General features: G+C 41.5%; 2 protein-coding genes and 1 pseudogene across 4 annotated transcripts in view; 2 read left to right on the top strand and 1 right to left on the bottom strand.

The window, feature by feature from the left end:
- Positions 1-24,830, bottom strand: part of LOC125465996 (cytotoxic T-lymphocyte protein 4-like) — a 96,194-nt gene that overhangs the window by 57,607 nt on the left and 13,757 nt on the right. The gene's annotated exons all lie outside the window — the stretch shown is intronic.
- LOC125466083 (U6 spliceosomal RNA) lies at positions 6,210-6,304 on the top strand (annotated as a pseudogene).
- fsd1 (fibronectin type III and SPRY domain containing 1) overlaps positions 17,854-24,830 on the top strand; it is a 49,716-nt gene continuing 42,739 nt past the window's right edge. Inside the window, exons 1-2 of one of the 2 annotated variants that reach the window (XM_048560064.2) lie at positions 17,854-18,065; positions 23,966-24,061. In XM_048560064.2, coding sequence (XP_048416021.1) covers positions 18,048-18,065; positions 23,966-24,061 — 114 coding nt within the window. In that variant the 5' untranslated portion in view covers positions 17,854-18,047. Of the gene's footprint in view, positions 18,066-18,320; positions 18,412-23,965; positions 24,062-24,830 lie in introns of those variants that run through there. The other variant, XM_048560065.2, reaches the window with a different exon arrangement.

Genomic DNA, 24,830 nt, shown 5'->3' with positions numbered 1-24,830 from the left:
GCTAAAGGGGCCAGGGCACTGACTTTTGTTCAAGCCAGGCACTTTGGCGACTTGAAATTACATTGTCACTTCGGCAACTTGAAATCACCTCCTGCTGTATCCTTCTCTCTTTAAGTTTTCGATATAGTAATTGTTTGTGTATCATGTCATTGTCCAATGTAGTGATTGTTTCATGTAACATGCCATTGTGAGACGTAAAATTGCTTTATGTATTATGCACTTGATAAGGTACAAAAAGCGGGGACTGTCCACTGCTTGGAGAAAATCGCTTACGAGACTCTGCACTCTGTGCTGGGTTGAGTACAGTGATCCTCCACAGCTTGTACTTGCTTTGTAATAAAGGATTTGTGTTTTTCTAAACAGGTCAGTGTTTTGTTATTGCTTCAAGTCTGTGAGGGTCTCCGAAAACCAACCTAACAGTATGTGTACCCTGCAAATACATTTTCTCATTCACTGAGTCATTTTTTAAAAAATATAGATCCGACACAATTACCTCAGACTTATTAGTTGATAATTGGCAATTTGATTTCCAGATTTTAAATGTTTGCTACATTAGTCCTGGATGCTAATTTGCACAATTCATATGGCTCCTAGATACACTATAATCTTGAAGTCTCCTTTATTTATGAATCCTTTTAGAAAGACCTACTTTTTGTTGCCACTGTCCAGGTTTGCAATAGCCATATCTGAGTCTGAAGGTTGTGGGTTCAAGACCCAATTTAGACACTTGTAGCTAACTCTATTTGCAGTCTGAAGGTGTGTTGCGCTGTCAGAGGTATTATTTCTAACGAGATGCTAAACCAAGGCCTGTATATCCTTTTCAGAAATAATTTATTTTAAATTCATTAATGCAATTAGGACGTCACTGGCTAGGCAGCATTTATTGCCCATCCCTAATTGCCCAGAGGGCAGTTCAAAGTCAACCACATTGCTGTGGGTCTGGAGTCACATGTAGGCCAGACCAGGTAAGGATGGCAGTTTCCTTCCCTAAAAGGGATTAGTGAACCAGATAGGTTTATTCCTGACAATTGATTCATGGTCATCAGTAGATTCTTAGTTCCAGATATTTGATTTAATTCAAGTTCCACAAGTGCCAATAACAGGATTTGAACCTGGGTCCCCAGAATGTTATCTGTGTCTCTAGATTAGCAGCCCAGCAATAATACCACTAGGCCATCACCTCCCTAAATACCCCTTGACAGAGTCTTGAAGAATCTATCCTTAGTTCCCGGGTGAGGATTTATCCATCAATAACACCACTATTAAAATAAAATCACATTATTTCGATGTCATCATCACATTTTTGACTGTTTGCTGGGTGCAATTAGTTGCCATGTTGCTTACACTACAACAATGAATACATTTCAAAAGCTATTCCACTGGCTGTAATGTCCTTTGAAATGCCCTGAAATTATAAAAGGCACTTTATAGTGGCATGGTGTAAAGACAACAATCTTTCCTTCAAAGTCAGCAAAATGAAGGAGCTCGTCATTGGCTTCAGAAAGTAGAGGGGAGGATATGATCCTGTTTGCATTAATGGTGCTGAGGTGGAGCTGGTCGAGGGCATCAAGTTCCTGGGAGTGGTGATCACCGACAATCTGTCCTGGTCTACCTATTTCCACACTACGATCCAGAAAGCACAACAATGTCTCTACTCAGGAGGCTAAGGAAATTTGCCATGTCCACAAGGATCCTTACTAAATTTTATAGATGCACTATAGAAAGCATCCTATCTGGATGCATCACTGCATGATTTGACAACTGCTCTACTACAGAAAGTCATGAACATAGCCCAGTCCATCATGCAGACAAACCTTCCATCCATTGATTCAATCTATACTTCTCACTGCCTTGGGAAAGCAACCAACATCATCAAAGGCACCCCCCCATCCCCATTATAATCTATTCCACCGTCTTCCATTGGGCAGAAGATATAAAAGCTTGTATACACATAAGAATAGATTCAAGAACAGTTTCTTCCCTGCTGTTATCAAACTTTTGAATGGACCTCTCAAATTTTAAATTTAAAGTTGATCTCACTCTCTGTGCACTTTATTGTGACATTGTATTCCTTGCTCTGTTCTATTCCCTAATGCACTTTGTGTTGTATAATCTGCCTTCACTATATGCAAAACAACACTTTTCACTGTACCTAGGTACATGTGACAATAATAAATCAAAGCCAATCAAATAAATGAGAGCCTTTCTTTCCTACCCTCACACCTAACATAGCAACTAGCTATCTTTTAAATGAATTTTTCCATCCTTTGAGTAACCTGGAACTCCAATGCAACAACTTGTATCAATAAGAATTTCCCGGCATCAATGTTGTATTTGTTATTTATTAGTTTTATGCTGCGATAGGGTTAGGGTTAGCATTAGGGTTAGGGTTAGACTTACTTTAGACCTACTCTAACATCTGCAATTGAAACTATATTCAAAATGTAGCTTTTCTTTAAAACTAACACCTTGTGGATGACAAAAGGTCCCAGTCAATTATTTTTTTCAAGACAGAAGAATCTCAGTGCCCCCAGCCCATGCATTAAGTTAGAATATTGAATTAGAGAACTATCTCAAGGACCATCTCTGTTATTTTTAATTCATTCTCGTGATTCACAAATCACAGCACTTCACTGATTAGCAGCCAACTGATGCAATTTTTTGTTATTGTAAGAACAATTGTAATTCTATGTTAATGCCTATCAAACAGACCTTAAAGACCTTAAATGGTCAGAAGGCTATCATGCCTGGAAGGTGCTTTCCAACATCACTTCTACTTTACTAGATCAATTAAGGCATTTTGATTGATGGTTGACTCCTCTTATTTTCACTCTCAATCTCTCAAAGTCTCCATTGTAGTCTGACCGGTGGCCTTTTTTATTTATCACTTAGCTCGAAATCTGAAACCTTATTTGAAACCTTCCTGAATCTTTATCATGTTGGAGACTAGTAATAGCACAGGCTGAGACAACTCGCTTTTACATTTTTAATACATTGTGGACCTTTAACTATTAAAAATGTATCATAATGCACGACACAAATTGCTTTTACATTTTTAATACAATACAGATCTTTGACAATTAAAAATGTATCATAATGCATGACAACAATTTTACAGTGCTAAACAATGTAGGGGTCAACTTACCTTTGGATGAATCTCTCCTACATTACGATACAGTATGGAGTTGTCAAAAACATCTTATACTTATCTTTCAGAATTCTCCAGTCTTCTTGGTAAGCTTCCTTCACCAGTCACACTGAATTTGCAAAACCTAAACCAGCACTTAAAAAAATAGTGTGTGGAAGACAATATAATTTTCCTGTGGTGCTCAGAGCGGGAAACCTAGCCTTAGAAAGAGGCGCATGTGTGTTTTGCACCCAAAGCTTTCATCACCAACAGTGGGCTACACAAAAACGGCCTGGGATCAGGAATATAATGTATAAAGTAATGGTCCTGAAGGAATCAATGTTCATGTCAAATTGTTTCCACCCGTTCCACAGATGTCACTCACAGTATATGGATGGAGGCAAGGAGCTGTAGGAATGAATCCCTAACTTCCTAATAGAGCCATAGTCGTAGACTCAGTAGGTCTACAGCATGGGAACAGGCCCTTTGGCCCAACTTGCCCATGCTACCCAGTTTTCACAATTTAAACTAGTCCTATTTGCTTGCATTTGGTCCATGTTCCTCCATAACTATTCCATCCACACACCTGTCCAAATGTTTCTTGAATGATGAAATTTAATTATGCCCGAGTAGAATGTGATTGCATTTATTGCTATCTTGCAATAATTCATTTTGTTATCTAAGAAGAGAGCCTCTTCTGTAGATACTCCTTAACTGTGTACCGTCCACTACTGATCAATAGATAGGCCTAAATAAAGCAAAGCCAAAGGAGAAGGTGGGGCAGCAAAATAGCTCAAACAACTTTTACTCTGTGCTTCACACTAGTAGAAAGCAAGCTACCACTTGATGCCTGCAGTGATAATCAGGAGATAATACATAGTTGCAGAAGTGTAAATCGGATTCTGACCACAAGGAGAAGAGATCTGGAAGACCCAGAAGAAAATAAAGCATTTAAATTAAGAGGGCTTTTACCATGTTAAGAGCATCACACTTTGACAAGATGCAAACAGTCAACCAGCATCTAAAACACAATTACAAAGAGACAGTAGCAGCCACAGAAACAAGGAAAAAGAGATGCTTGTTATTCTCAAGCCAAAACTTCATTCAGAGGTTGGTAAGACATGCTAGAGTGTGGGCTGGCTAACGAGAGAAAAGCCAATCACACTGGGGACACGCAGAAGCGTTAGTAACTTTCTCTGCAGCAATATCTTTCCTGAGATAAGCGGACCAAAACTGCACACAGTGCATTGGGTGTAGTCTGACCTTGCAATGGAGGAATAGCTGCTAGCCTACAGTGGCTCAGTGATTAGCACTGCTTGATCACAGTTCCAGGGACCCAATTTCAATTCTGCCCTCAGGCAGCTGTCTATGTGGAGTTTACACATTCTCCCTGTGTCTACGAGTTTCCTCCCAGATTCCAAAGATGTGCAGGCTAGGTGGATTGGCCATGATAAACTGCTTGTAGTGTCCAGGGATATGCAGGTTGGGTGGGTTAGCCACATGGAATACAGTATTACAGAGATTGGATGGGATGCTCTTTGGAGGGTTGTTGTGAACATGATGGGCTGAATGGCCTGCTTTCACACTGTGGGGATTCCATTTCATTATATTTGCACCCATTCACCGTTCTGTACTTGGGCTCCTAAGCCTCTTCTGCTTCTTAATAATCCCTAACTTTTCATCATTTAAGTACAGAAACCAGATACAACTATCTCAGGAAATGAATACGAACTAAGAATGTGCTTTGATGTAGCACCTTATTAATTTGCAAACAACAAAATCGTAAATAACTAGTTAATCTGTTTACCTTTTATGGTGTTGGTTCAGAGATTTATGTTGTCTTGGATAATATATCAGAGCCCATGCTCTTCTTCAAATAATCCCTTGAAATCTTTTAAGTTCACTTGAACAGGTCCGTGAGGACTTCATTTAACATCTTATCTTAAGAATGACACATGCATTGATGAATCATAACATTACTGAAATGGCAATTTAAATCATGTGTTCAAACCCCAGAATGGGAGCTTGAACTCCTGACCTTCTGATTCAGGGGTAAGCTAAGCCAGGCTGAATAATGTTCAAGCAATTTTATGAAAATTATGATTGAGTCCCACGGCATAAAAAGACCATGAAATGACTTCACAATGTAATGCATGGTTGCTGCATATTTGGCATTGCTCAATAACAGGAAGCCAGGCTCCAGAAAGCAGAATCTGAAAATTCAGAATAGAGAATAAATGTTGCCAAGGTATATTGCAACTTAAATAAATTGACAGAAATAGTTTTGAGTTGCAAGCATTTACATCAGTCAGTCCACAATGCACACATTTTAAAGAAACTGTTGCTAAATATTAATAAAGTTTATGCAGTTTTTTTTAACAACTAAGTTGATGAATCTGCACAAGTTGCTCAGTGTCACCATGGAAGAGATCCATAATTAAAGCGAAAACTCTTAGGGTTTGATAAGTATGATTGAAAGGGAAGAAAAGCTTAACAGGATTGTATTTTGTTTCAACATCTTCCTAACTTAGCAATCTCTGCTTAAAAAAAATGTAATTTTTCACTGTGTGTTGTTATTGTGGGTCCATGAAATTTCTTTCAGTTCTAAGTTAATGAAGATTGAACCCACCTATGTATTGCTTATATCATTTGAAACTGAGTAGCTACACGGCAGGCCAAGCAGCATCAGAGGAGCAGGAAAGCTGATGTTCTGAAGAAGGGTCTCGACCTGAAACGTCAGCTTTCCTGCTCCTCTGATGCTGCTTGGCCTGCTGTGTTCATCCAACTCTATACCGTGTTATCTAGGATTCTCCAGCATCGGCAGTTCCTACTATCTCAGCTATAATATTTTAATGGCATTTGTGTTAAGATGATGCTGTGAAAGTTGGGCCCACTCACAGAATAGAAGATGAATCTGATCGCATTCTTTTGTTTCAAGGTTAATCAGTCATTCTAATGTGGTTAACAGTTTATAGTCAGCAAGCACCTTCATTGATGTGATAGACACTGTTACAGAGACTTTGCGGAGGACATGATGTTAGCTCTCTCTCCTTCATGATCATAAACTTTTCTGCCCACAAATCCAAGCTCACTTCGGCAAAAATTGTAACAATACAGAGATTAGCATGGCCCCTGCACAAGGGTGACATGCAAATTCATGAAGCATTCCTTTTTTTTAGGGTGGCACAGTGGTTAGCGCTGCTGCCTCACAGCATTGCAGACCAGGGTTTGATTCTAGCTTCAGGCAACTGTCTCCGTGGAGTTTGTGTGTGCTCCCTGTGTCTGCATGGATTTTCTCCCACACTCCAAAGACGTGAAGGTTAGGTGGATTGACCATTCTATAATTGTCCAAAGTGCTCAGGCATCATAGAATCCCTGCAGTGTGGAAACAGCCCCTGCAGCCCCACAAGTCCACAATGACCCTTGCTGCATCCCACCCAGACCTATTCCCCTATACCCTACCTAATTTGCACACCCCTGAACACTATGGGCAATTTAGCATGGCCAATCCACCTAGCTGGCGGATCTTTGGACTCAGGGAGGAAAGCAGAGCACCCAGAGGAAACCCATGCAGGCACAGGGAGAATGTGCAAACTCCACACAGTCACCCAAGCGTGGAATTGAACCTGGGTCCCTCGCACTGTGAGGCAGCTGTGCTAACCTCTGAGCCACTGTGCCACGCCTCTAGAAGATAAAATAATATACAATGTGTAGGCTAGGTAGATTAGCCATGGGAAAAACACAAGGTTACAGAGATTGAGTAGAGCTCTGGGCGGGATGCTCTTTGGAGGGGCAGTGTGCACTTGGTGGGCCGAACGTCCTGCTTCTATGCTGCAGGGATTCTATGACCTGGCATCGTCATAGTCAATGGTGCTAATGGCACTCCACATTATTAACTCTTTCAGACCTAGAAATGTCAAAGTAGCTACACGCTGAATGCTGTCTCCCATCTCTCGCACCCATAATTTCCATCTTTCCTTCCTCCCTCTCCACTTCAATGTTTTCCCATCTCAGCCTCTCGTCTGCAGCTCTCCTTCCCACATCTTCTCTTCCACTCCACACGACAGGTTTTGTCTCCCGCTTCCGTTTGTCTCTTTCCACTCCTTCCTCTTCTCATGCCTCCGTCATTCCTGGCCGTTCCTATTTTGCTCCCTTCCTGCACCAGCCTTTTTCATTTCTCCCCCTTCATTTCCTCCTCTCACCTCCTCTCCTCCCCTCCTCTCACATCCCTTTGTCATCCTGTCACTGCCCATTTCCTCCTTCTCTCTCCTAACCCTTCCTTCCTCCCACAACCCTTTGTCTGTCTGTTCACTTCTTTCATTCTCCTTTGCCTCCTTCCACTCCCTCAACCCATTCCAATTTCTCTGCTCTCTCTCCACTCTCACACTACAGCTGCAGCACCAGACTTGTTGCCAGCAGTGCAAGTGATTGTAGGAGATTAACATCATTATATCTTGAAAACGTGGCGCTATTCTCACGGTAACATTCAAAAGTTGCAACATTTTAGTTCCTGCAGCTGACTCCAAACTTTATGGCCTCAGAAACACATTCCCCACCAGATGGCACCATACCAAGAATTTGGCAATTCATTTCAACAACATCATTCCAGCAGCAAATTTAATATAGGTATGCAGGTCCAGGGATTTGTGATACTGTCCCCAACTCTAGACATGATTATCCCACTTCAATTCCTGCCACATCCCCTGCACCCCACCCACCCCCCCACCCCCCCAGGAGGTGTCATGTATAGGTAGCTTAAAAATAATTGACAAGCTCCGAAAGCTTGTGATTTCAAATAAATCTGTTGGACTCTAACCTGGTGTTGTGTGATTTCTGACCTTGTCCATCCCAGTCCAACACCAGCACCTCCACATTATTCAGATTATACATCTGGATCGCCAAATATGGCAACAAGCATTTTTATTCCCTGACCTGGTGACTGTCCATCAGTGAGGCACTCTGATGAGATTTAACTTTTACAGCAGCAAAACTTTTCTGGCAATTCTCCAAAGCACTTCCCCATATGTTCACAAGCAGCTGCTGCTTGAGACTTTGAGGTTACAACCTGTCGCTCTCTTATGTTGAACCTTGTTCAGGAGGTTTCTACCCTTTTGCTTTCTTCCTTCCTATGCCCAACTAATATCCTATTGCCAGTGACTTAACTCACACTAAGTCTTGCTCATCCATCAACCCTGAGCTTGTTGATTTACGGCAACCCCTCTATTTTAAAATTCTAATCCTTGTGTTCAAATCCCTCCAGGGCCTCTTCTATCTCTGGTAACTATCCTAGTTCTATAATCCTCCAAGTACTCTTCATTCCTCTAATTCTGTAATTTTGCATATTGACAGTCTTCATCGTTCTACTAGATCATGTCTTCAGTTGCTTAGGCCCTGAAACTCCCGCCTGAAAATGCTCACTTTCTCTCCTCCTTTAGGTCAGTCCTTAAACCCTAACTGCACAACCAAGCTTTTAGTTGTCTTACATTTGTAGGTGAGTAGTCAGCATCATAAATATCCCAAATGGCTTGAAAAGAGAGTTAGCAAGCAAATTGTGACACTTCGACGCGTGGGGAAATAGCCAGGTAGCTAATAAAAACTGATTTTTAAAAAAATTGTTCACGGAATGTGGGTATTATTGACACGGTCAAAATTTATTGCCCATTGTCATTTAACCTTGAGAAGATGGCAATGAGCCGCTTTGTTGAACCACAGTAGTTTGCGTGGTAAAGATACACCCACAGCTGTTAGGTAGGGAGCTCCCAAACTTTGAGCAGACAAGGATTAAGGAATGTCAGTATCATTCTGAGTCAGAAGGATGGAGGGGACCTTACAGATGGTGGTATTCTCATCCACCTGCTGTCTTTGTCATTCTTGGAGGTGGGAGTAACACATTTGTATGACGCTGTCGAAAGAGGCTAGGTACTAGGCTACGACTTATATATATTGCACATGGTATCTACAGTGTGTCGGAAATTGCAGGAGTGTTTGGCTGTAGATGGCAAATGAGGTGCCAGTCAAGTGGGCTGCTTTATTCCGGATAGTGTCAAGATCTGTGAGAGCTGTTGGACCTGAACTCATGCTTGTGAGTGGAGAGTGCTACATCACACTCCTGATTTGTGACCTCTGTTAAATCTTTGGGAATCAGGAGATGAGTTACTCATCACAAGAATCTCAGTCACAGTATTTATGTGATAGTCCAGCTAAGCTTCTTGTCAATGGTATCCACCAGGTGCTGCGTATGGGATATTCAGTAATGACCATCCATTGACTATGAAGGGGTGATAGTGAGATTCTCTGTCTTCAGATGGTCATTGATTGGCATTGGTATGTCATAAAAGTTACTTGCCACTTAGCCTCCCAAGTCTAAACTTGGTCCATATGGATTGTTTCAGTATTTGATGATTTACAAGTGGTACTGAACACTATGAAAACATCACTGAACATCTCCATTTCTGACCCTATGATGAAGGGAAGATGATTGATAAAACAACTGGAGATACATAGATCCATGATGCTGCCCTGTGGAATTCCCAAGTGACCCAGACTTGGTGACTGTCAGATAATTGTTTAAGCAATTAGACTGGAATTATACATTGGAAACATGAGGAACCCCAGATACAACTGACTGTATGAAAGCTGCATGGGAAATTGAAGATTCTGATGTCCTGAAACTGACTTAATTGCCACTGATAATCAAAACCATCTTCATTTCTCCTAGGGATTATTCTAATCTGTAAAGAGTTAATTTAACTTCTTGATGCTCTATTCAGTCAAATGTTACCTTGATGTCAAAGGCAGTCACTCTCATCTCACCTCAGGAATTCAGCTGTTTTGCCAACGTTTGCAATAATGTTGTAATCGGGTCTTAAGTCAGGTCTTCCTGTTCCCAAACTAAGCATTGGAGAGCGGCTTATTAGTGGGTCAGTGCAGCTTAATAACATTGTTGACGACTCCTTCCATCACTTTGCAGACAATTAAGAATATACAGATAGAGTGTAATTGGCTAGCTTAGATTTACCCTGCTTTTTGCACACAGGACATGTTTGGGCAATTTTCCAGATTGTCAAGTAGATGCCAACACTGTAGATACACTGAAAGAGATTGGCTAGGGGTACAGCTAATTCTGGACCACATGTCTCCTGTACTATTGCTGGAATATTTTCAGGCCTCAGAGCCTTTGAAACATCCAATGCCTCCAGCATTTCTTGCAATCACATGGAGCCAATCAAGTTGTCTGAAGACTGGCATCAGTAATCCTTGGATCACAGGAGGAGGCTGAGATGGATCACTTGGCATCTCCAGCTGAAAGTGGATGCAAATGCTTCACCTCTGTCTTTTGAATTGATGTGCTGGGCTTCTCCATCATTGAGGATGAGGATATTTGGGAAGTCTCCTCCTCTATTGTGAAGTTCACCACTATTAATGATTGGATGTGACAGGACTGCTATGCTTCGATGTGAAATGTTGGTTTTGAGATTGCTTAGCTCTGTCAATTGTATTCTGGTTCAGCTGTTTGACATACTGTTCCTTCACCAGTTTGACAGTTTACTTGTGAGTATTTGTGAGCCTGCTACTCCTCCTAATGTGCCTTTCTGCATTGAATGCAATGTTAATTCCTCCATCCAGATGGCAAAGTTATTATGGAAGATATCCCAGGCCATGAGGTTACAGACTGTGTTGAACAAATTTCTGCAGCTGCTGAGGCCCATGGTGCCTCATAATTATCCAATTTGGAGTTGCTAGGTCCATCCTAGGTCTATACCATTTAACACAGCAGTAGCTCTACACAATCCATGGAGGGTATGTTTGATATAAATACAAGAGTTCGCCTTCACAAAATCAATGCAGTGCTCAGTCTTACTACTATTGAGAAATTCATCTGCAACAGATAAAGTGGTGACGTTGTGGTCAAATAGGTTTTCCTCTCTTTTTGGTTCCAGCACCACTAGCAGATATGTCCTTTAGGGTTCAACCAGCTAAATCCATAGGGGTGCTGCTGAGTAATTCTTGGTGATGGATAATAAAATATTCCATCCAGAGTACAGGAATAAAAAGCTTTGGCAATTGCTTGTTCTGGAGCTCAGGTTTTCAAGATGCTGTCTGGCCCATCATCACGTGCCTATCCAGAAATCATGAGTTATTTCTTAATGTTACACAGAGTGAAACAAATTGGTTGAAGATTAACTTTTAAGGTACTGAAGCCCTCTTGCTGAAGATCATTGCAAGTGCTTTATTTTTATCCTTTTGTGTTGAGCTCTCCCATCAGCTGAGTATGGAGCCTCCATCTCCAGTGAGTTGTTTGAATGTTGACCACCATCAGGATTGGATGTGATAGAGCTTTGAAATAATTCTTCAGTTGTGGGATTGCTTAGCTCCCATACTTCATTCACTATTTGTCATGCAAGCAGTCCTGTGTTGTACAATGTCATTTTCGATATGTCTTGGGCTATTCATGTAAAAAAGTCCTTTCTAGAATCTAAAGGCTCTGGCCCAGATATCAATAGCACAGAACAACTTGGGTACTATTCCATTTAATGTGGGACACCTTTATAACACTACTAAGCAATAATACATATTTACAATGACTAGGGTTGCTTAGAAGTTCCATAAACCAAGGAAAACCCTAAAGCTTTCTATAGGTATGTCAGGAATAAAAGATTGACTAGAGTAAGATTAGGGCCAGTCAAGGACAGCTGTGCGTGGAGTCCAAAGAGATAGGAGAGGCACTAAATGAATATTTTTCGTCACTATTCACACAGGAAAAAGACAATGTTGTTGAGGGGAATACTGAGATACAGGCTATTAGACTAGACGGGATTGAGGTTCATAAGGAGGAGGAGTTAACAATTCTGAAAAGTGTGAAAATAGATAAGTCCCCTGAGCTGTATGGGACTCATCCTAGGATTCTCTGGGAAGCTGGGGATGAGATTGCAGAGCTTTTGGTTTGGATCTTTATGTCATCATTGTCTACAGGAATAGTGTCAGAAGACTGGAGGATAGCAAATGTTGTCCCCTTGTTCAAGAAAAGGAGTAGAGACAACACTGGTAATTATAGCCCAGTGAGACTTACTTTGGTTGTGGGTAAAGTGTTGGAAAAGACTATAAGAGATAGGATTTATAATCAACTAGAAAGGAATAATTTGATTAGGGATAGTCAGCACGGTAGGTCATTACTCACAAACCTTATTGAGTTATTTGAGAAGGTGACCAAGTAGGTGAATGAGGGTAAAGCGTTTGATATGGTGCATACGGATTTCAGTAAAGCATTTGATAAGGTTCCCCATGGTAGGCTATTGCAGAAAATACGGAGGCATAGGATTGAGGGTGATTTTAGTGGTTTGGATCAGAAATTGGCTAGCTGTAAGAAGACAGAGGGTGGTGGTTGACGGGAAATGTTCATCCTGGAGTTCAGTTTCTAGTGGTGTACCGCAAGGATCTGTTTAGGGGCCACTGCTGTTTGTCATTTTTACAAATGACCTGGATGAGGGTGCAGAAGGATGGGTTAGTAAATTTGCGGATGACATCAAAGTTGGTGCAGTTGTGGATAGTACGGTATATAGAGGGACATAGGTAAGCTGCAGAGCTGGGCTGAGAGGTGGCGAATGGTGTTTAATGTGGAAAAGTGTGATGTGATTCATTTTGGAAGGAGTAACAGGAATACAGAGTACTGGGCTAATGGTAAGATTCTTGGTAGTGTGGATGAGCAGAGAGATCTCGGCGTCCGTGTGCATAGATCCCTGAAAGGTACCACCCAGGTTGATAGTGTTGTTAAGAAGGTGCATGGTGTGTTAGGTTTTATTGATAGAGGGATTGAGTTTCGGAGCCATGATGTTATATTGCAGTTGTACAAAATGCTGGTGCGGCTACACTTGGAGTATTGTGTATAGCTCTGATCGTTGCATTATAGGAAGGATGTGGAAGTATTGGAAATGGTGCAGAGGAGATTTACCAGGATGTTGCCTGGTTTGGAGGGAAGGTCAGTGAGAGCCTTTTTCCTCGGATGGTGATGGCTAGCATGAGGTGGCATAGCTTTAAATTGAGGGGTGATAGATATAGGACGGAAGTCAGAGGTAGGTTCTTTACTCAGAGAGTAGTAAGGTTGTGGAATGCTCTGCCTGCAACAGTAGTAGACTCGCCAACTTTAAGAGCATTTAAATGGTTATGGATAAACATATGGATGATAATGGATTAGTGTAGGTTTGATGGGCTTCAGATTGGTTTCACAGGTCGGCGCAACATTGAGGGCCGAATGGCCCGTACTGCACTGTAATGTTCTATGTTCTTTGCTCTATAATCAAAGTCTCTCTCGGTTAGCCAATCTATCAACAGACCTCCTGATTCAATTTGGGACTAGCTGACCAAACTGTTTTACCCCAACTACAGCAGAAAGTTGTTTATCAGGTTGACCCCTTCTCTTGCAACAGAATTATAGAATCCCTGCAGTGCAAGTAGAGCACATTTGGCCCATTGAGTCTGTTCCAATCTTCTGAACAGCATCTCACCCAGAACCACCATCCTACCCTATCCCTGTAACTCTTTCTTTCCCATGGCTAATAAACCTAGTCTGCATATCCCTGGGCACTACGGGGCAACTTAGCATGGCCAATCCACCTACCCTGCACATCTTTGGACTATGGGAGAAAACCGCAGCACTTGGCAGAACCCACAGAGAAACAGGGGGAGCATGAAAACTTCGCACAGACAGTCACCCAAGGGCTAGTCAAAGCCATCCCTACACATATTATCCCTGTGCCTCTCTTTAAGATTATATTTGAAGAAAGACAGGCAGCTGTTTAGTGTGTTAACTCCAGCTGCTTTATCTTTGTGGTCATGGAAACAATGGGGTATGGTTGTCAAACACATTGTTTCTGAAAGTACTTTGCAGACATCTGGTGAATTTTCCTCTTTTGCGCTCCTGTTGTCATAATTACAATACAATTCTTTGGTGAAGATGCCAATTTCTTTTTTTTAAAGCCCATTCAAGTGATGCACTGTGAAACAAAACTAGCACAGACCTTCACCATGACCAGTTTATATTCATTATGGCAAAACAAAGGGCACATACACATGAGCCAAGGTGATTAATACATGAGAAAATAATGTAATGGCTTATTAAGTTTCTGTGTCTGTGTGTGTGTGTGTGTGTGTGTGTGTGTCTTGTTGCGTGTGTGTGTCTTGTGTGTGTGTGTGTGTGTGTGTGTTTGTGTATCTACTGCCTTAATGGTTACAGCCACATTGAGGAATATGTTGACTAACAAGAGTAACAGATTGTAGTGGAAAAACAATTGTTGTTGCTGATGGCCCACATTGTCATGAGATGACCGGTTTTGAGTTGCTAGTTCTAATGTGACTTTATCCTGATAGCCTCACTACACATCAACGGGAGTCAACAAGGTGTGGAGCTGGATAACACAGCAGGCCAAGCAGCATCCTAGGGGGAGTCTTCAGTTTGAAAATGGCAGGTGATCTTCACAAGGACTGTGCTATGGTCACTCTTACCAATGCAGTGGCAAAACAAATTCATTTGTGACAGGTAAATGGCAGCAATAATTTCTGACATAAAAGTCAGACTAGCTACTTGCTGACTCCAGCTTACTGTTCGATTCTTTGGAACTCCATCTTGGACATTAGGTACTAACGTCTCAGGGCACACACCACGGGTGCAGCCCAGTCCATGTACACTGCCATTCAACACATACCAACCTCACCATGTCAGCATGGGACATCTTTGATTCACTTACAGTACAGTTCTGCTCTTTAATACTCCACTTTGGAGTGTACTGGCAATGTTAATTGCAACTGAAAGGACACTTTGTATGCAGGACTTGGCACCTAACTCATAGATTGGACCATACTGTATCTCAGGCTGTACACTTCTTAACATTCACTCACTCCATGCCTATGTGATGCTCACAGAATTCTTGTTTTGCTAATTTTCACTTTGCCCCTACAACCAGAGCTTACAGACTCACGGCTCTGGACTTTGCCTTTCAGTGTGGACACAAAGCAGGCAGCTGGCCAGCAGTGATCAGTCAAAGGTGGACATGTTGAGATACAGGACCATGCTCCATTCATCTCACATCTGCACCACATGCCAGCAGGGTACATGTTAAACATGCTGCTTGTGCTTCAAGAAAACAACCAAGTCTCAAAGTCCAAGGGAAGTAATCCTCAAGTGTCAAGGAAGATATGGTAACTCAAGGGCAGTTTCTGATATCAGCCTAGGGGCTTGGGGAGTCAGTTCTTGACATGTTTGGGGTTAGGAGAGTTGGTACCTCCACGGTCCAGGGAGTGATCTATGATCACTACTGAGGGTTGAGATCAGCCATGCTGGACAGTTGCATCGGTTCAGTAAGTCATGGGAAGTTAGACAGAGAGTTGCACAGACAGTAGTCACAGTCTGGTCACTCATTGCTGAGGTTTGTGGATCTACGCCAGTCAAGGAGATGGGCCAAGATCAGTTCTGGGGGTCAGTCTACTAAAATTCTAGGTCTGGGGCCAATCCTGTGTGAAGAAAGCTGGGGTACTAAATTGTGGGGATTTTGGGCAGCACACCGCATTGCAGATGGATAACAATTATGAAGGGGGCATTTCAAGGATTTCAAACAACAGAGCATTGAAAGGAAAGGGTTGTTGTGGGCTCATTGATGGTAAGCAATATCTTGGCTTCTTTAGCGGGAGATCAGCAACATGGCATGTAGTAAAATGAGGTGAAAATCAGACATCACGGATGCCATGGGGTGTAATATGTTACTACTGAAGAGCATTTGGGAAGACAGGACAAGAAAACTCACTAGGCTTCACAGTGAAAAACACTCTAAGTCACTCCGTGCAACTCAAACATAGTCAAACAAATGTAAGATTCAACTCAATGCAGCATCATCACCAATTGCGATCCCATCATTTTTATGTTATTTGCAAGCTTGGTGGTAATACATTCACTTTCCTCATCCAAGTCATTAATGAATATTGCAGATAATAGTGGTCTTAGCACTGATCCCTGTGGCCTTCCATAGCTATAGGTTATAAGGCGAAGCTGAATAGACTGGCATCTTTTCCCGGGAGCATTGAAGGGGTGATCTTAAAGACGTTTATAAAATCATGAGAGGCACAGATAAGGTGAATAGTCAAGGTCATTTTCCAAGGGTAGGGAAGTCCAAAACTAGGAGGCATGGGTTTTTGGTGAGAGGGGAAAGATTTAGAAGGGACCTGAGGGGCAACTTTTTTACACAGTGTGTGCTGCATGTTCCAGAGGCAGGTACAATTACAACTTTTAAAAAGACAGTTGGATAGGTATATGAATAGGAAAGGTTTAATGAGATATGGTGCAATGGGACTAATTCCATTTAGGATACCTGATTGGCATGGATATGTTGGACTGAAGGGCAAGTTTCCATGCCGTTTGACTCTACAACTTCCTGTTTTCGATAACTTAGCCAATCCTCTATCCAATAACAACATGATGGACTCATCTTATTATGTAGCCTAACATATGGTACCTTATCCCACACCTTTTTGAAATTCAAACATATTTCATCCACTGCATACATCTAAAGAATGTAAAGAAGCGTAACTCTTTACTCAGAGAGTGGTAAGGGCATGGAACGCCCCGCCTGCCAATGTAGTTAACTCAGCCACATTAGGGGCATTTAAACAGTCCTTGAATAAGCAGATGGATAATGATGGGATAATGTAGGGGGATGGGCTTAGATTAGTTCACAGGTCGGCGCAACATCGAGGGCCAAAGGACCTGTTCTGTGCTGTATTGTTCTATGTTCTCTATGTTCTAAACAAATTTCCAGAATTCAGTTCTGCAGATTTCAAAAATGAAACTAAAACTATGTCCTCCCTTCTTGGCCACACAATATAAAAACAGATCAACATTAAAGCTGTATGTAGTTCTGTCTGTGTTATCAGCCAAGTTTCTAAATTATAATAAAGCACAAACCTTCATCACAATGCTTTAAACATTATTTGAAAGCCATAGGAGTAGAGACAAGAGTTTCACAAATGAGTTTTGACCAAGTATAAATTTTGATACAGTCTACACACACTCACAACCCCAGCAATACATTCTGAGTTCACAAACATTTGGTGTAGCTCAGTTAAGAAAGTTGTCATCTCAGAATCAGCTGCTTTTTGGGGTTGAAGTCCACAACCAGGGTGGATAGCACAGACACACTAGGACAATACTAAAGGATTACTGACCTTTCAAACAATTAAACAATACTCAGAAAAGCGAGGATTTCTATTGGTATCCTAGTTAAAATTTTCAATCTCAGCCAACACCACTATAAAATGAAATTGCTGGAAAAGCTTAGCGGTTCTGGCAGCGTTTGTACAGCTCCAGTGACCGTTCCTCAGACCTCTAAAACCTGATTAGCTGGTATTGATGTATTTGCTATTTGAGGACAGTATTAGAATAAAATGGTTGCTATGATTGCCCACATGGTCACATCATTAGACCGTGAAAGGAATAGTTTGTGTGAGAAAGACATTTGGTATAATAAGGAATTGTTAAAATGTATTTTTAAACGTACTATAACCGGGAACTGACGGCATTGACGTCTTTAACAGCAGTAAACACTTTGCTCTGACATAGTTTAACCCTGGGATTAGTAGCCCAGGAGAATCTAATTTGTTGGAGCTTTGAAGGATAGAGATGGTTCCGGCTGTGTGGATGTGGTGTGGTTAAAATCCGCCGGAGTATCTCCTACAAATCCCACAATCCGCTGTAGAGTTCGCTGCTGTTGCGCAGAGCTGGTGCTGTTCAGTGGCAGGCCCTTTCTTCCCCCCTCTGTAGCTGTGACTGTGCTTTTGTTCGGGGTTTTAAAGACAAGGGAGGAGAAATTAAGTTAGGGCAATGTCAATGCAGTCAGCCTGGTTTTAAAGAAACGGAAAGGATTTTTGCTCAGTCGCGATGGCAGATCACAGTAAGGTAACAGAGAGACAATGTCACACCTACAATGAATGGTTCGACCTGGTGGATTTCAGCATGGCAAACGGGGGAGGGGAGGTGAGGGGAGGGCGATTGTGTGCACCCAGTTTGAATTTTTCGTATCGTAACACAGATTAATTTCAAAGGTCTATGATAGTCCATAGCTTAACATTGTAGCATAATTTAATTATTAAAACTATATGTGAATGGGGACGTGAAAAAGAAAATTGGACCAGCATTTGAAACGAAAATGGGGTGGGAGGTGGTCGTAAATGACTACGTTTTGCTGTTTCAGTGAATCAATGTAGCGTGTTCTAGGCATGGATGAGTTGGAGGAATACTGCAGGTGTGGCTGTCTGCATTGTCTATTTTCCAGAATATACTGAGCCCTTTATTTTACCTCATTTATACTTGGGATTTATATTTATAAGATATGGGTTTATTTTTATTTTAACTCAGTTAAATATTAAGTTGTATCTTGCTGCCAATGTTTTTAGGCCTGTGTCAGTGTCGATGTTATTATCATCATACTGAGCGTCAGTATAGACCAGAATTATGAACTTCGCGGATTGATCACGGTGCAGAATGGACTTGTAAAACTTGACAGACTGCTACAGAGTGCTAAAATGGCTAAGAGCCTGTGGGCGGGTCCCAATTTGTTGACATTTTTAAAATGGAATATTTCTGTAATGGGGCAAAGAACTTGGGTATACTTGAATGTTGTCCTTTCTCCAAAATTTTAAATTAGTTATTTGCATCACTCTTGGACATTTGGGCAATCTACTGATTTGTAGAATATATAAAGGAAAATAAATTGGAACAAGTCCCAGTTTGTGTGAGCTGGTTCTGATTTCCAAGCCTACAATGCACCATGTTACATTCTATGGCAGGACTGTTGTCATTTGTATACATAAGGCCCAGTGCTGCTAACTCTTATACAAACTTGCAGAGTCCCAGCTTAAGCAGAACTGACAGTATTGAGAGGCAGACAGGTGGCTGGAAGAGTGCAGCAAGCCAAGCAGGCATTTGGAGGAAAGGAGCAGTCATTGTTTTGGGTATAACCTTTCTTCAGGACGATTGAGGGGCAGTTTTCTAATATTTCCTTGTTTGCTGCTGCTACTCACCAATCAGCTTCCCCACACCCGCCATCCACATAGTATATCAAAGAGAGATGTGGCTAAATCCCAATACTGACGGCTTGAATGTTAGACAACATCAGAGAGATCCAGACAGACTTAAGCAGTTATTCTGGCGGGGGGGGGGGGGGGGGAGCGCAGCACAGTATAAAGTCATAAGGTGCTGGCTTGGAGTGCAGAGCAGGTCCACATCTAAAAATTGTTTATTGCTGTAGCCCTGGTCCAGAGACTGTGACTAACTTATTTCTCTTTTTGGACACTGGAAGCACATTGACGGTCCAATATTCCTACCTTAGACTGCCAGCATTTTAAGGTTTTGTGAAGTGAATAAGCAGAGGGTGGCCACTAAGCCTGGAACTGTGCTCTCAGTAAAACAGTCACAGTATTTACATAATGGCAACATGACTGAATAAGGAAGGCAATTAGCTCAGCATGGAAATTCTTTGCTTTAATTTTTAAAGTTTGGAATGATTCACAATTGCATCCCATCACTAAGCGGGTTTTGTGGATTGCATGAGTAGACCTGAAGTTACATTACAACCAATACAGCAACCACAAGCCCAGTACATGTACCACATAATGCAGACATCGCTAAAATATATCCTGCAGACTATTTTTCAGCCTTCCCTCTCATCATCATTTTAAAATGTGTCAGATTGCAGTGGTGCCTTCTAGCTCAAGAGGCTATTCTCTGTAACTCTAGACCTGATGAGCTATGGGAGTGTTATTGGATATGTGGTGTGAAAGCATACATAAACTATGGAATATTCTGGAACTTGTGTGTTATTTTTCCACCCTTCAATATCAGTGCATCTCTGCCCAGTGATGGAAAATGGGAGAATTGTAATATTGTACGGTGTTACAGACCAAGTGAAGAGATCTTCATTAAAATAAGAAAATCTTTCATTTTACAGGATTTAAAAAAATGTCTTCTGGAGGAAAATAGTGAAAAGGAGGCTTTTTATTTGAGGCATTAATCTTTGGAACATTGCCTGAGGTGGGGGTGGCCAATGAATATTTTTAAAGCAGGTCTAGATTGAGTCCCTTGTTAGTCAAGAATCTATCAAGTAGATGTGGCCATTGCTAGTCGGCCCAGCATTTGTTGTCAATCTGCAGTTGGCCTTGAGAAGATGGTGGTGAGCTGTTGCCTTGAATTGCAGTAGTCCATGTAGCGTAGGCACACCCATTAGGGAGTGAATTTCTAGGATTTTTGATCCTATGACTCTGAAGCAAGTATGATCTGTTTCAAAGTCACATTGGTGAGTGGTTTGGACAGAAACATGCAGGCATTGTTTCCATGTATTTTCAGTCCAAGTCCTTTAATATTGTATTGGTTGCGAGTTTTGAAGCTGCTGTCTAAGGAACCTTGGTGAATTTCCGTGATGCATTTTGTAGATCGAATGCATTGCTGCTACTCAGCATCGCTGATTTCTGGCTTCTCATCCACAAACAACTATCCAGGCAGCTTTATCCTGGATGGTGCTAAGCTTCTTGAGTGTTGTTGGAGCTGCGTGCATCCAGGCAATTGCGGAGCAATCCCTTACACTCCTGATTTGTGCCTTTGTAGATGGTGAACAGGTTTTGGGGAGTCTGGAGTTGTGTTGCTTACTGCAGCGTAGCCTCTGATCTGTCTTTGTTGCTATTTATTTATATAGTTTGACCAGTTCAGTTTCTGTCAATAGGAGCCTTTAGGAAGTTGATCGTGTGGTATTCAGTGATTGTAATGCCATTATATGTTCAGGAGTCATGGTTGGATTTTTTTGTGTTGGAGATGGTCATTGGGTGGCACCTGGTGCCAATGTAGAATTAAGACCACAATCTGATCGGCCGCAATCTTAATGACAGGTTAGATTATGATTTGACTGGCCTGTTCTTGTTCCTTGTTCATATAGAGAATCCTTTTGGTAGCCAAAGGAAAGAATAGTCCCTGTGAAGTGTACGAAGAGATGTGACTGCAAAAAGGAAGTTGGACAAAGCTATAGAAGGGGTGTACTGTTTAAAGCTAGAGCTGTGTGCATAGCTAATAGGTGAGGTAGGTCAGATATCACCGCTTGATGCAAGTTGGTGTAACTCGCTTGAGAGTAACATTAATGTCAAAACGTTACTGAGGAAAAATGAATAAAACATTCAAATAAATGGATGTGTGCCTTGTAATTTGATGGATGCATGGCCTAGTGTACAGAAATAATTAAGATTCCATTAAGTACATGTTGTCTAATGTCTGTCCGTCTCTGATTTAAGAGGGAGAAAAATCAAGTTACTGAGTCTGCTTACGTGATGTATGGCTAAGTCCATCGTATTCTAAATGTATTTAATTCTCAACTGGCAAACAAGTATTTCTGAGACTGCTGGAATTTCTGACAGGAACAGCAGAAAATGTTGGGATTCTAGATTCCTATCCTTAAGCTGTGGCTGTTTCTGAGGGGAGCAGAGTGAACTATTTTGCGCTGTGGTGAATTACAGGTGGGTATGCTAACGATTAGGGTGTTCTTATAGTGCAGTCTGTGGCATCTCTGCTTCTGAGCCAGAAGATCTGGGTCCAGATCCCACCTCAGAACTTGATGGATAAGAAAGTTGTGTTCATAATGCAGCCAATCGCGTTAGTTGTTAATCTTCCAATAACCGAATGGCAGGCACTTACAGCAGGAGAGATTCCTACTTATCTATGGAATAGAAAGACAATTGGTATTGTCTCTACCATTATTACGCATTGTTCCAGACTACAACGTACATTTAAAAAGGCATGTTGCCACGACAACTTCGACTTCCTGTGGCGGCACGGTGGCACAGTGGTTAGCACTGCTGCCTCATAGCGCCAGGGACCCGGGTTCAATTCCAGCCTCGGGCAACTGTCTGAGTGGAGTTTGCACGTTCTCCCCATGTCTGCGTGGGTTTCTTCCGGTTGCTCTGGTTTCCTCCCACAGTCCAAAGATGTGCAGGTTAGGTGGATTGACCATGCTAAATTGCCTGTAGTGTTCAGATGTGTGGATTAGGTGGGTTATAGGGGGATGGGTCTGGGTGGGATGCTCTGAGGTTCATTGTGGACTTGTTGGGCCGAAGGGCCTGTTTCCACACTGGTAGGGATTCTATTCTTTTATTCTATTCAACATTAATATACCACCACCTCGCTGGGAGGGAAGAAAAGAAATGTAAAGTCTTATTATTTCTCCATCCATAATAGCTCCCAATATAGTGGACAACAACTTATAGAATTCCAAGGTGAAGTTCAATAGTCGATCTAAGACTATTACTGCTGTAAAATTGCGATCTAATAAATCAAGTAACATCTAATGTAAGCAATTGATTTGGAATTTGTACTATTGTACTGCAGTATTGTATAAGCCTCTACTTGGTTTTTTTTTAATATCCGATGTGCTCCACTCCAAATCCAGCCCTGACAAACCAGCTTAAACACTTGTGGACCAACAGAGCACTGTATAGAACATTAACAGATTCAGTGCTCCAGCTGTTCACCGGTCCAACATGCCCTCTGCTCTCACCAGCATAGAAAGCGAGCAGACAGAGTATGCAGATTTTACAGTTGCCAGTTCCACTGTGATTAAGGCTATTAACTTGAATATCAGCACAAGGAAATAGCTCGCCTAAAAATTGGCTTCTCCTGGCCCTCGACAGTTTTATAATCTGTTCCACTCGCAGTGAAAAACAAACAAACCTGTGTTTGCTGGTGTTTGGACACCTATGCAACTTGTGGCCAAAGATGCACTTCTTAAAATGTTGTAGTTAATGCAAGAAAATATAGCAACAAATTTATTCACATTAGAATCCCACAGACAGCATTAAAATAGACCGAGTGAACTGTTTTAGTGATGGGTCTTGGCAGAACTCTGATAGAACTCTGCCTGCTCTTCTTTGAATAATGCAGTGGGATCCATTTGAAGTCTCCTGAAAGCATAATTATGATGTTGTGCCCCTCTAGCACAGCACTAGAATGGGAGCAGTTAAACATACAAATCTTTGGAGTGCTGTTATATCCTGTGACCTGACTCAGGTAACAGTGCAACCACTGATCTAAAGTTAATGCCTGTAGATCGTTTTGTTGCTGCCTGGGTGACAGCTGGTTATAACTGATGTTAGGTTCGTACTGAGATTCCTGTGTATAAACAAGACAGATGTTAGCAGATGTGTGGAGTGTTGCACAGTAGTGAATTAGCAAATCAGTATGTAATATGGGTCATGTTCTTTTCTGTAACTGGTCAACACTGATATAACAAATTTGCAGAACTATAAACTGACCATAATGGTTCAACATTTGATATTTCTGACAGTGGAAACTTGGACGTGTAAGCAATAACTGTACCAGAATTTGAAGCCCACTCAATATAGTAGGAAGCGTATTGACACTGCAGCAGAGTTGAACTTTCCTGTATGTCATGCAGCTGTCTGGATTTAGTTGCTACAGCCAGCAATCCAGTAACGTTTAAGTTATTAACAGTGTATTGTTTGCCATAGCAGCTCACCAGATTCCTCCATATTAACACATTTTACTTTGTGACAACACAATTATGTTGCACAGAATTGTCACTTGCCACAATAAGTATTTTCTAGTATGCCATGTGGTAATATTTTAAGAAATATGCAAAACCTGAGTGAAAAATCAATTTGTAAACTTCACTTCATGCAAAGTTGAGGCTCACATTTTATGCTGATTCTTGTGGATAATGCAGATGTAGATACTTAGTGTTTTTTCTCTGATTAAAACTCGTGCTCTTCAAATCTGTTCCTTTTCCTCTTAACTTCCCTCAGGAGACTTTGAAGAGGATTATTACCACCCTGGCTGTGAAGAATGAAGAGGTCCAGAACTTTGTCTTTGTGCTAAAACAAACTCTGAAAAATGTTGAGGTAATACTTAATTTCTATTTAATGTACCATATGCAGGCCTCTGCCAGACTGATAATCTATTGAACTCTTCATTTTTTTAATGTTAAACATTGCTGGTAAGGCCAGCATTTGTTGTCCATCCTGAATTTCCCAAAATTGCAGTGATGTGCCACTACAGTCCATGTGGTGTCGGTGGATCTACAGTGCTGTTCAAGAGGAAGTTCTGGGTTTTTGATCAAGTCAGGATGACGTGGGGCTTGGAGAGGAACTTGAAGTTGGTGGTGTTCCCATATTCATCCAAAGATTTCGGTATTTGAAGTAAATAGATATTTGAGAAGGTTTAGTTGTATCAGATTACAGGGTAGTTTAATGACCAATTGCTTTTATTTTCAGTTTGCCCTACTTGCCTTTTGTTTTTATTTTCTCTTCCTCTGCACACTTTGAGCCCTGAAGGTGCTAACTTGTGTCCAAATCCACAGTCTGATCCCAATTGGCCCTTGAAGTGTGCGATGATGGAGGGTAATGATTATTAAAAAGCATTAGGCAATTGAGCCCTGTCTATTAAGAAACTAACTCAGGTTCATGCATCATGAATATCATGAGCCATTCATTCATTAGCTTGCTGTTTTACATTGCATGAACTGTTTCCTCTTGTGAGAGAGTCTAAAACTAGGGTTCATAAATCTAAGATGATGGCAAACGAATCAAATGGGGAATTCAGGACAGTACTTTTTCTTATATTGTTCAGGGTCAGTGCTGCTTTTTCCTTCTTCCCAGAAGTAGAAATGCA

This window comes from Stegostoma tigrinum, chromosome 30 (genome assembly GCF_030684315.1).
Source record: "Stegostoma tigrinum isolate sSteTig4 chromosome 30, sSteTig4.hap1, whole genome shotgun sequence".
Taxonomy (NCBI): Eukaryota; Metazoa; Chordata; class Chondrichthyes; order Orectolobiformes; family Stegostomatidae; genus Stegostoma; species Stegostoma tigrinum.
Note: the sequence above shows the minus strand (reverse complement) of the source record. Positions and strands in the feature narration are given on the sequence as shown.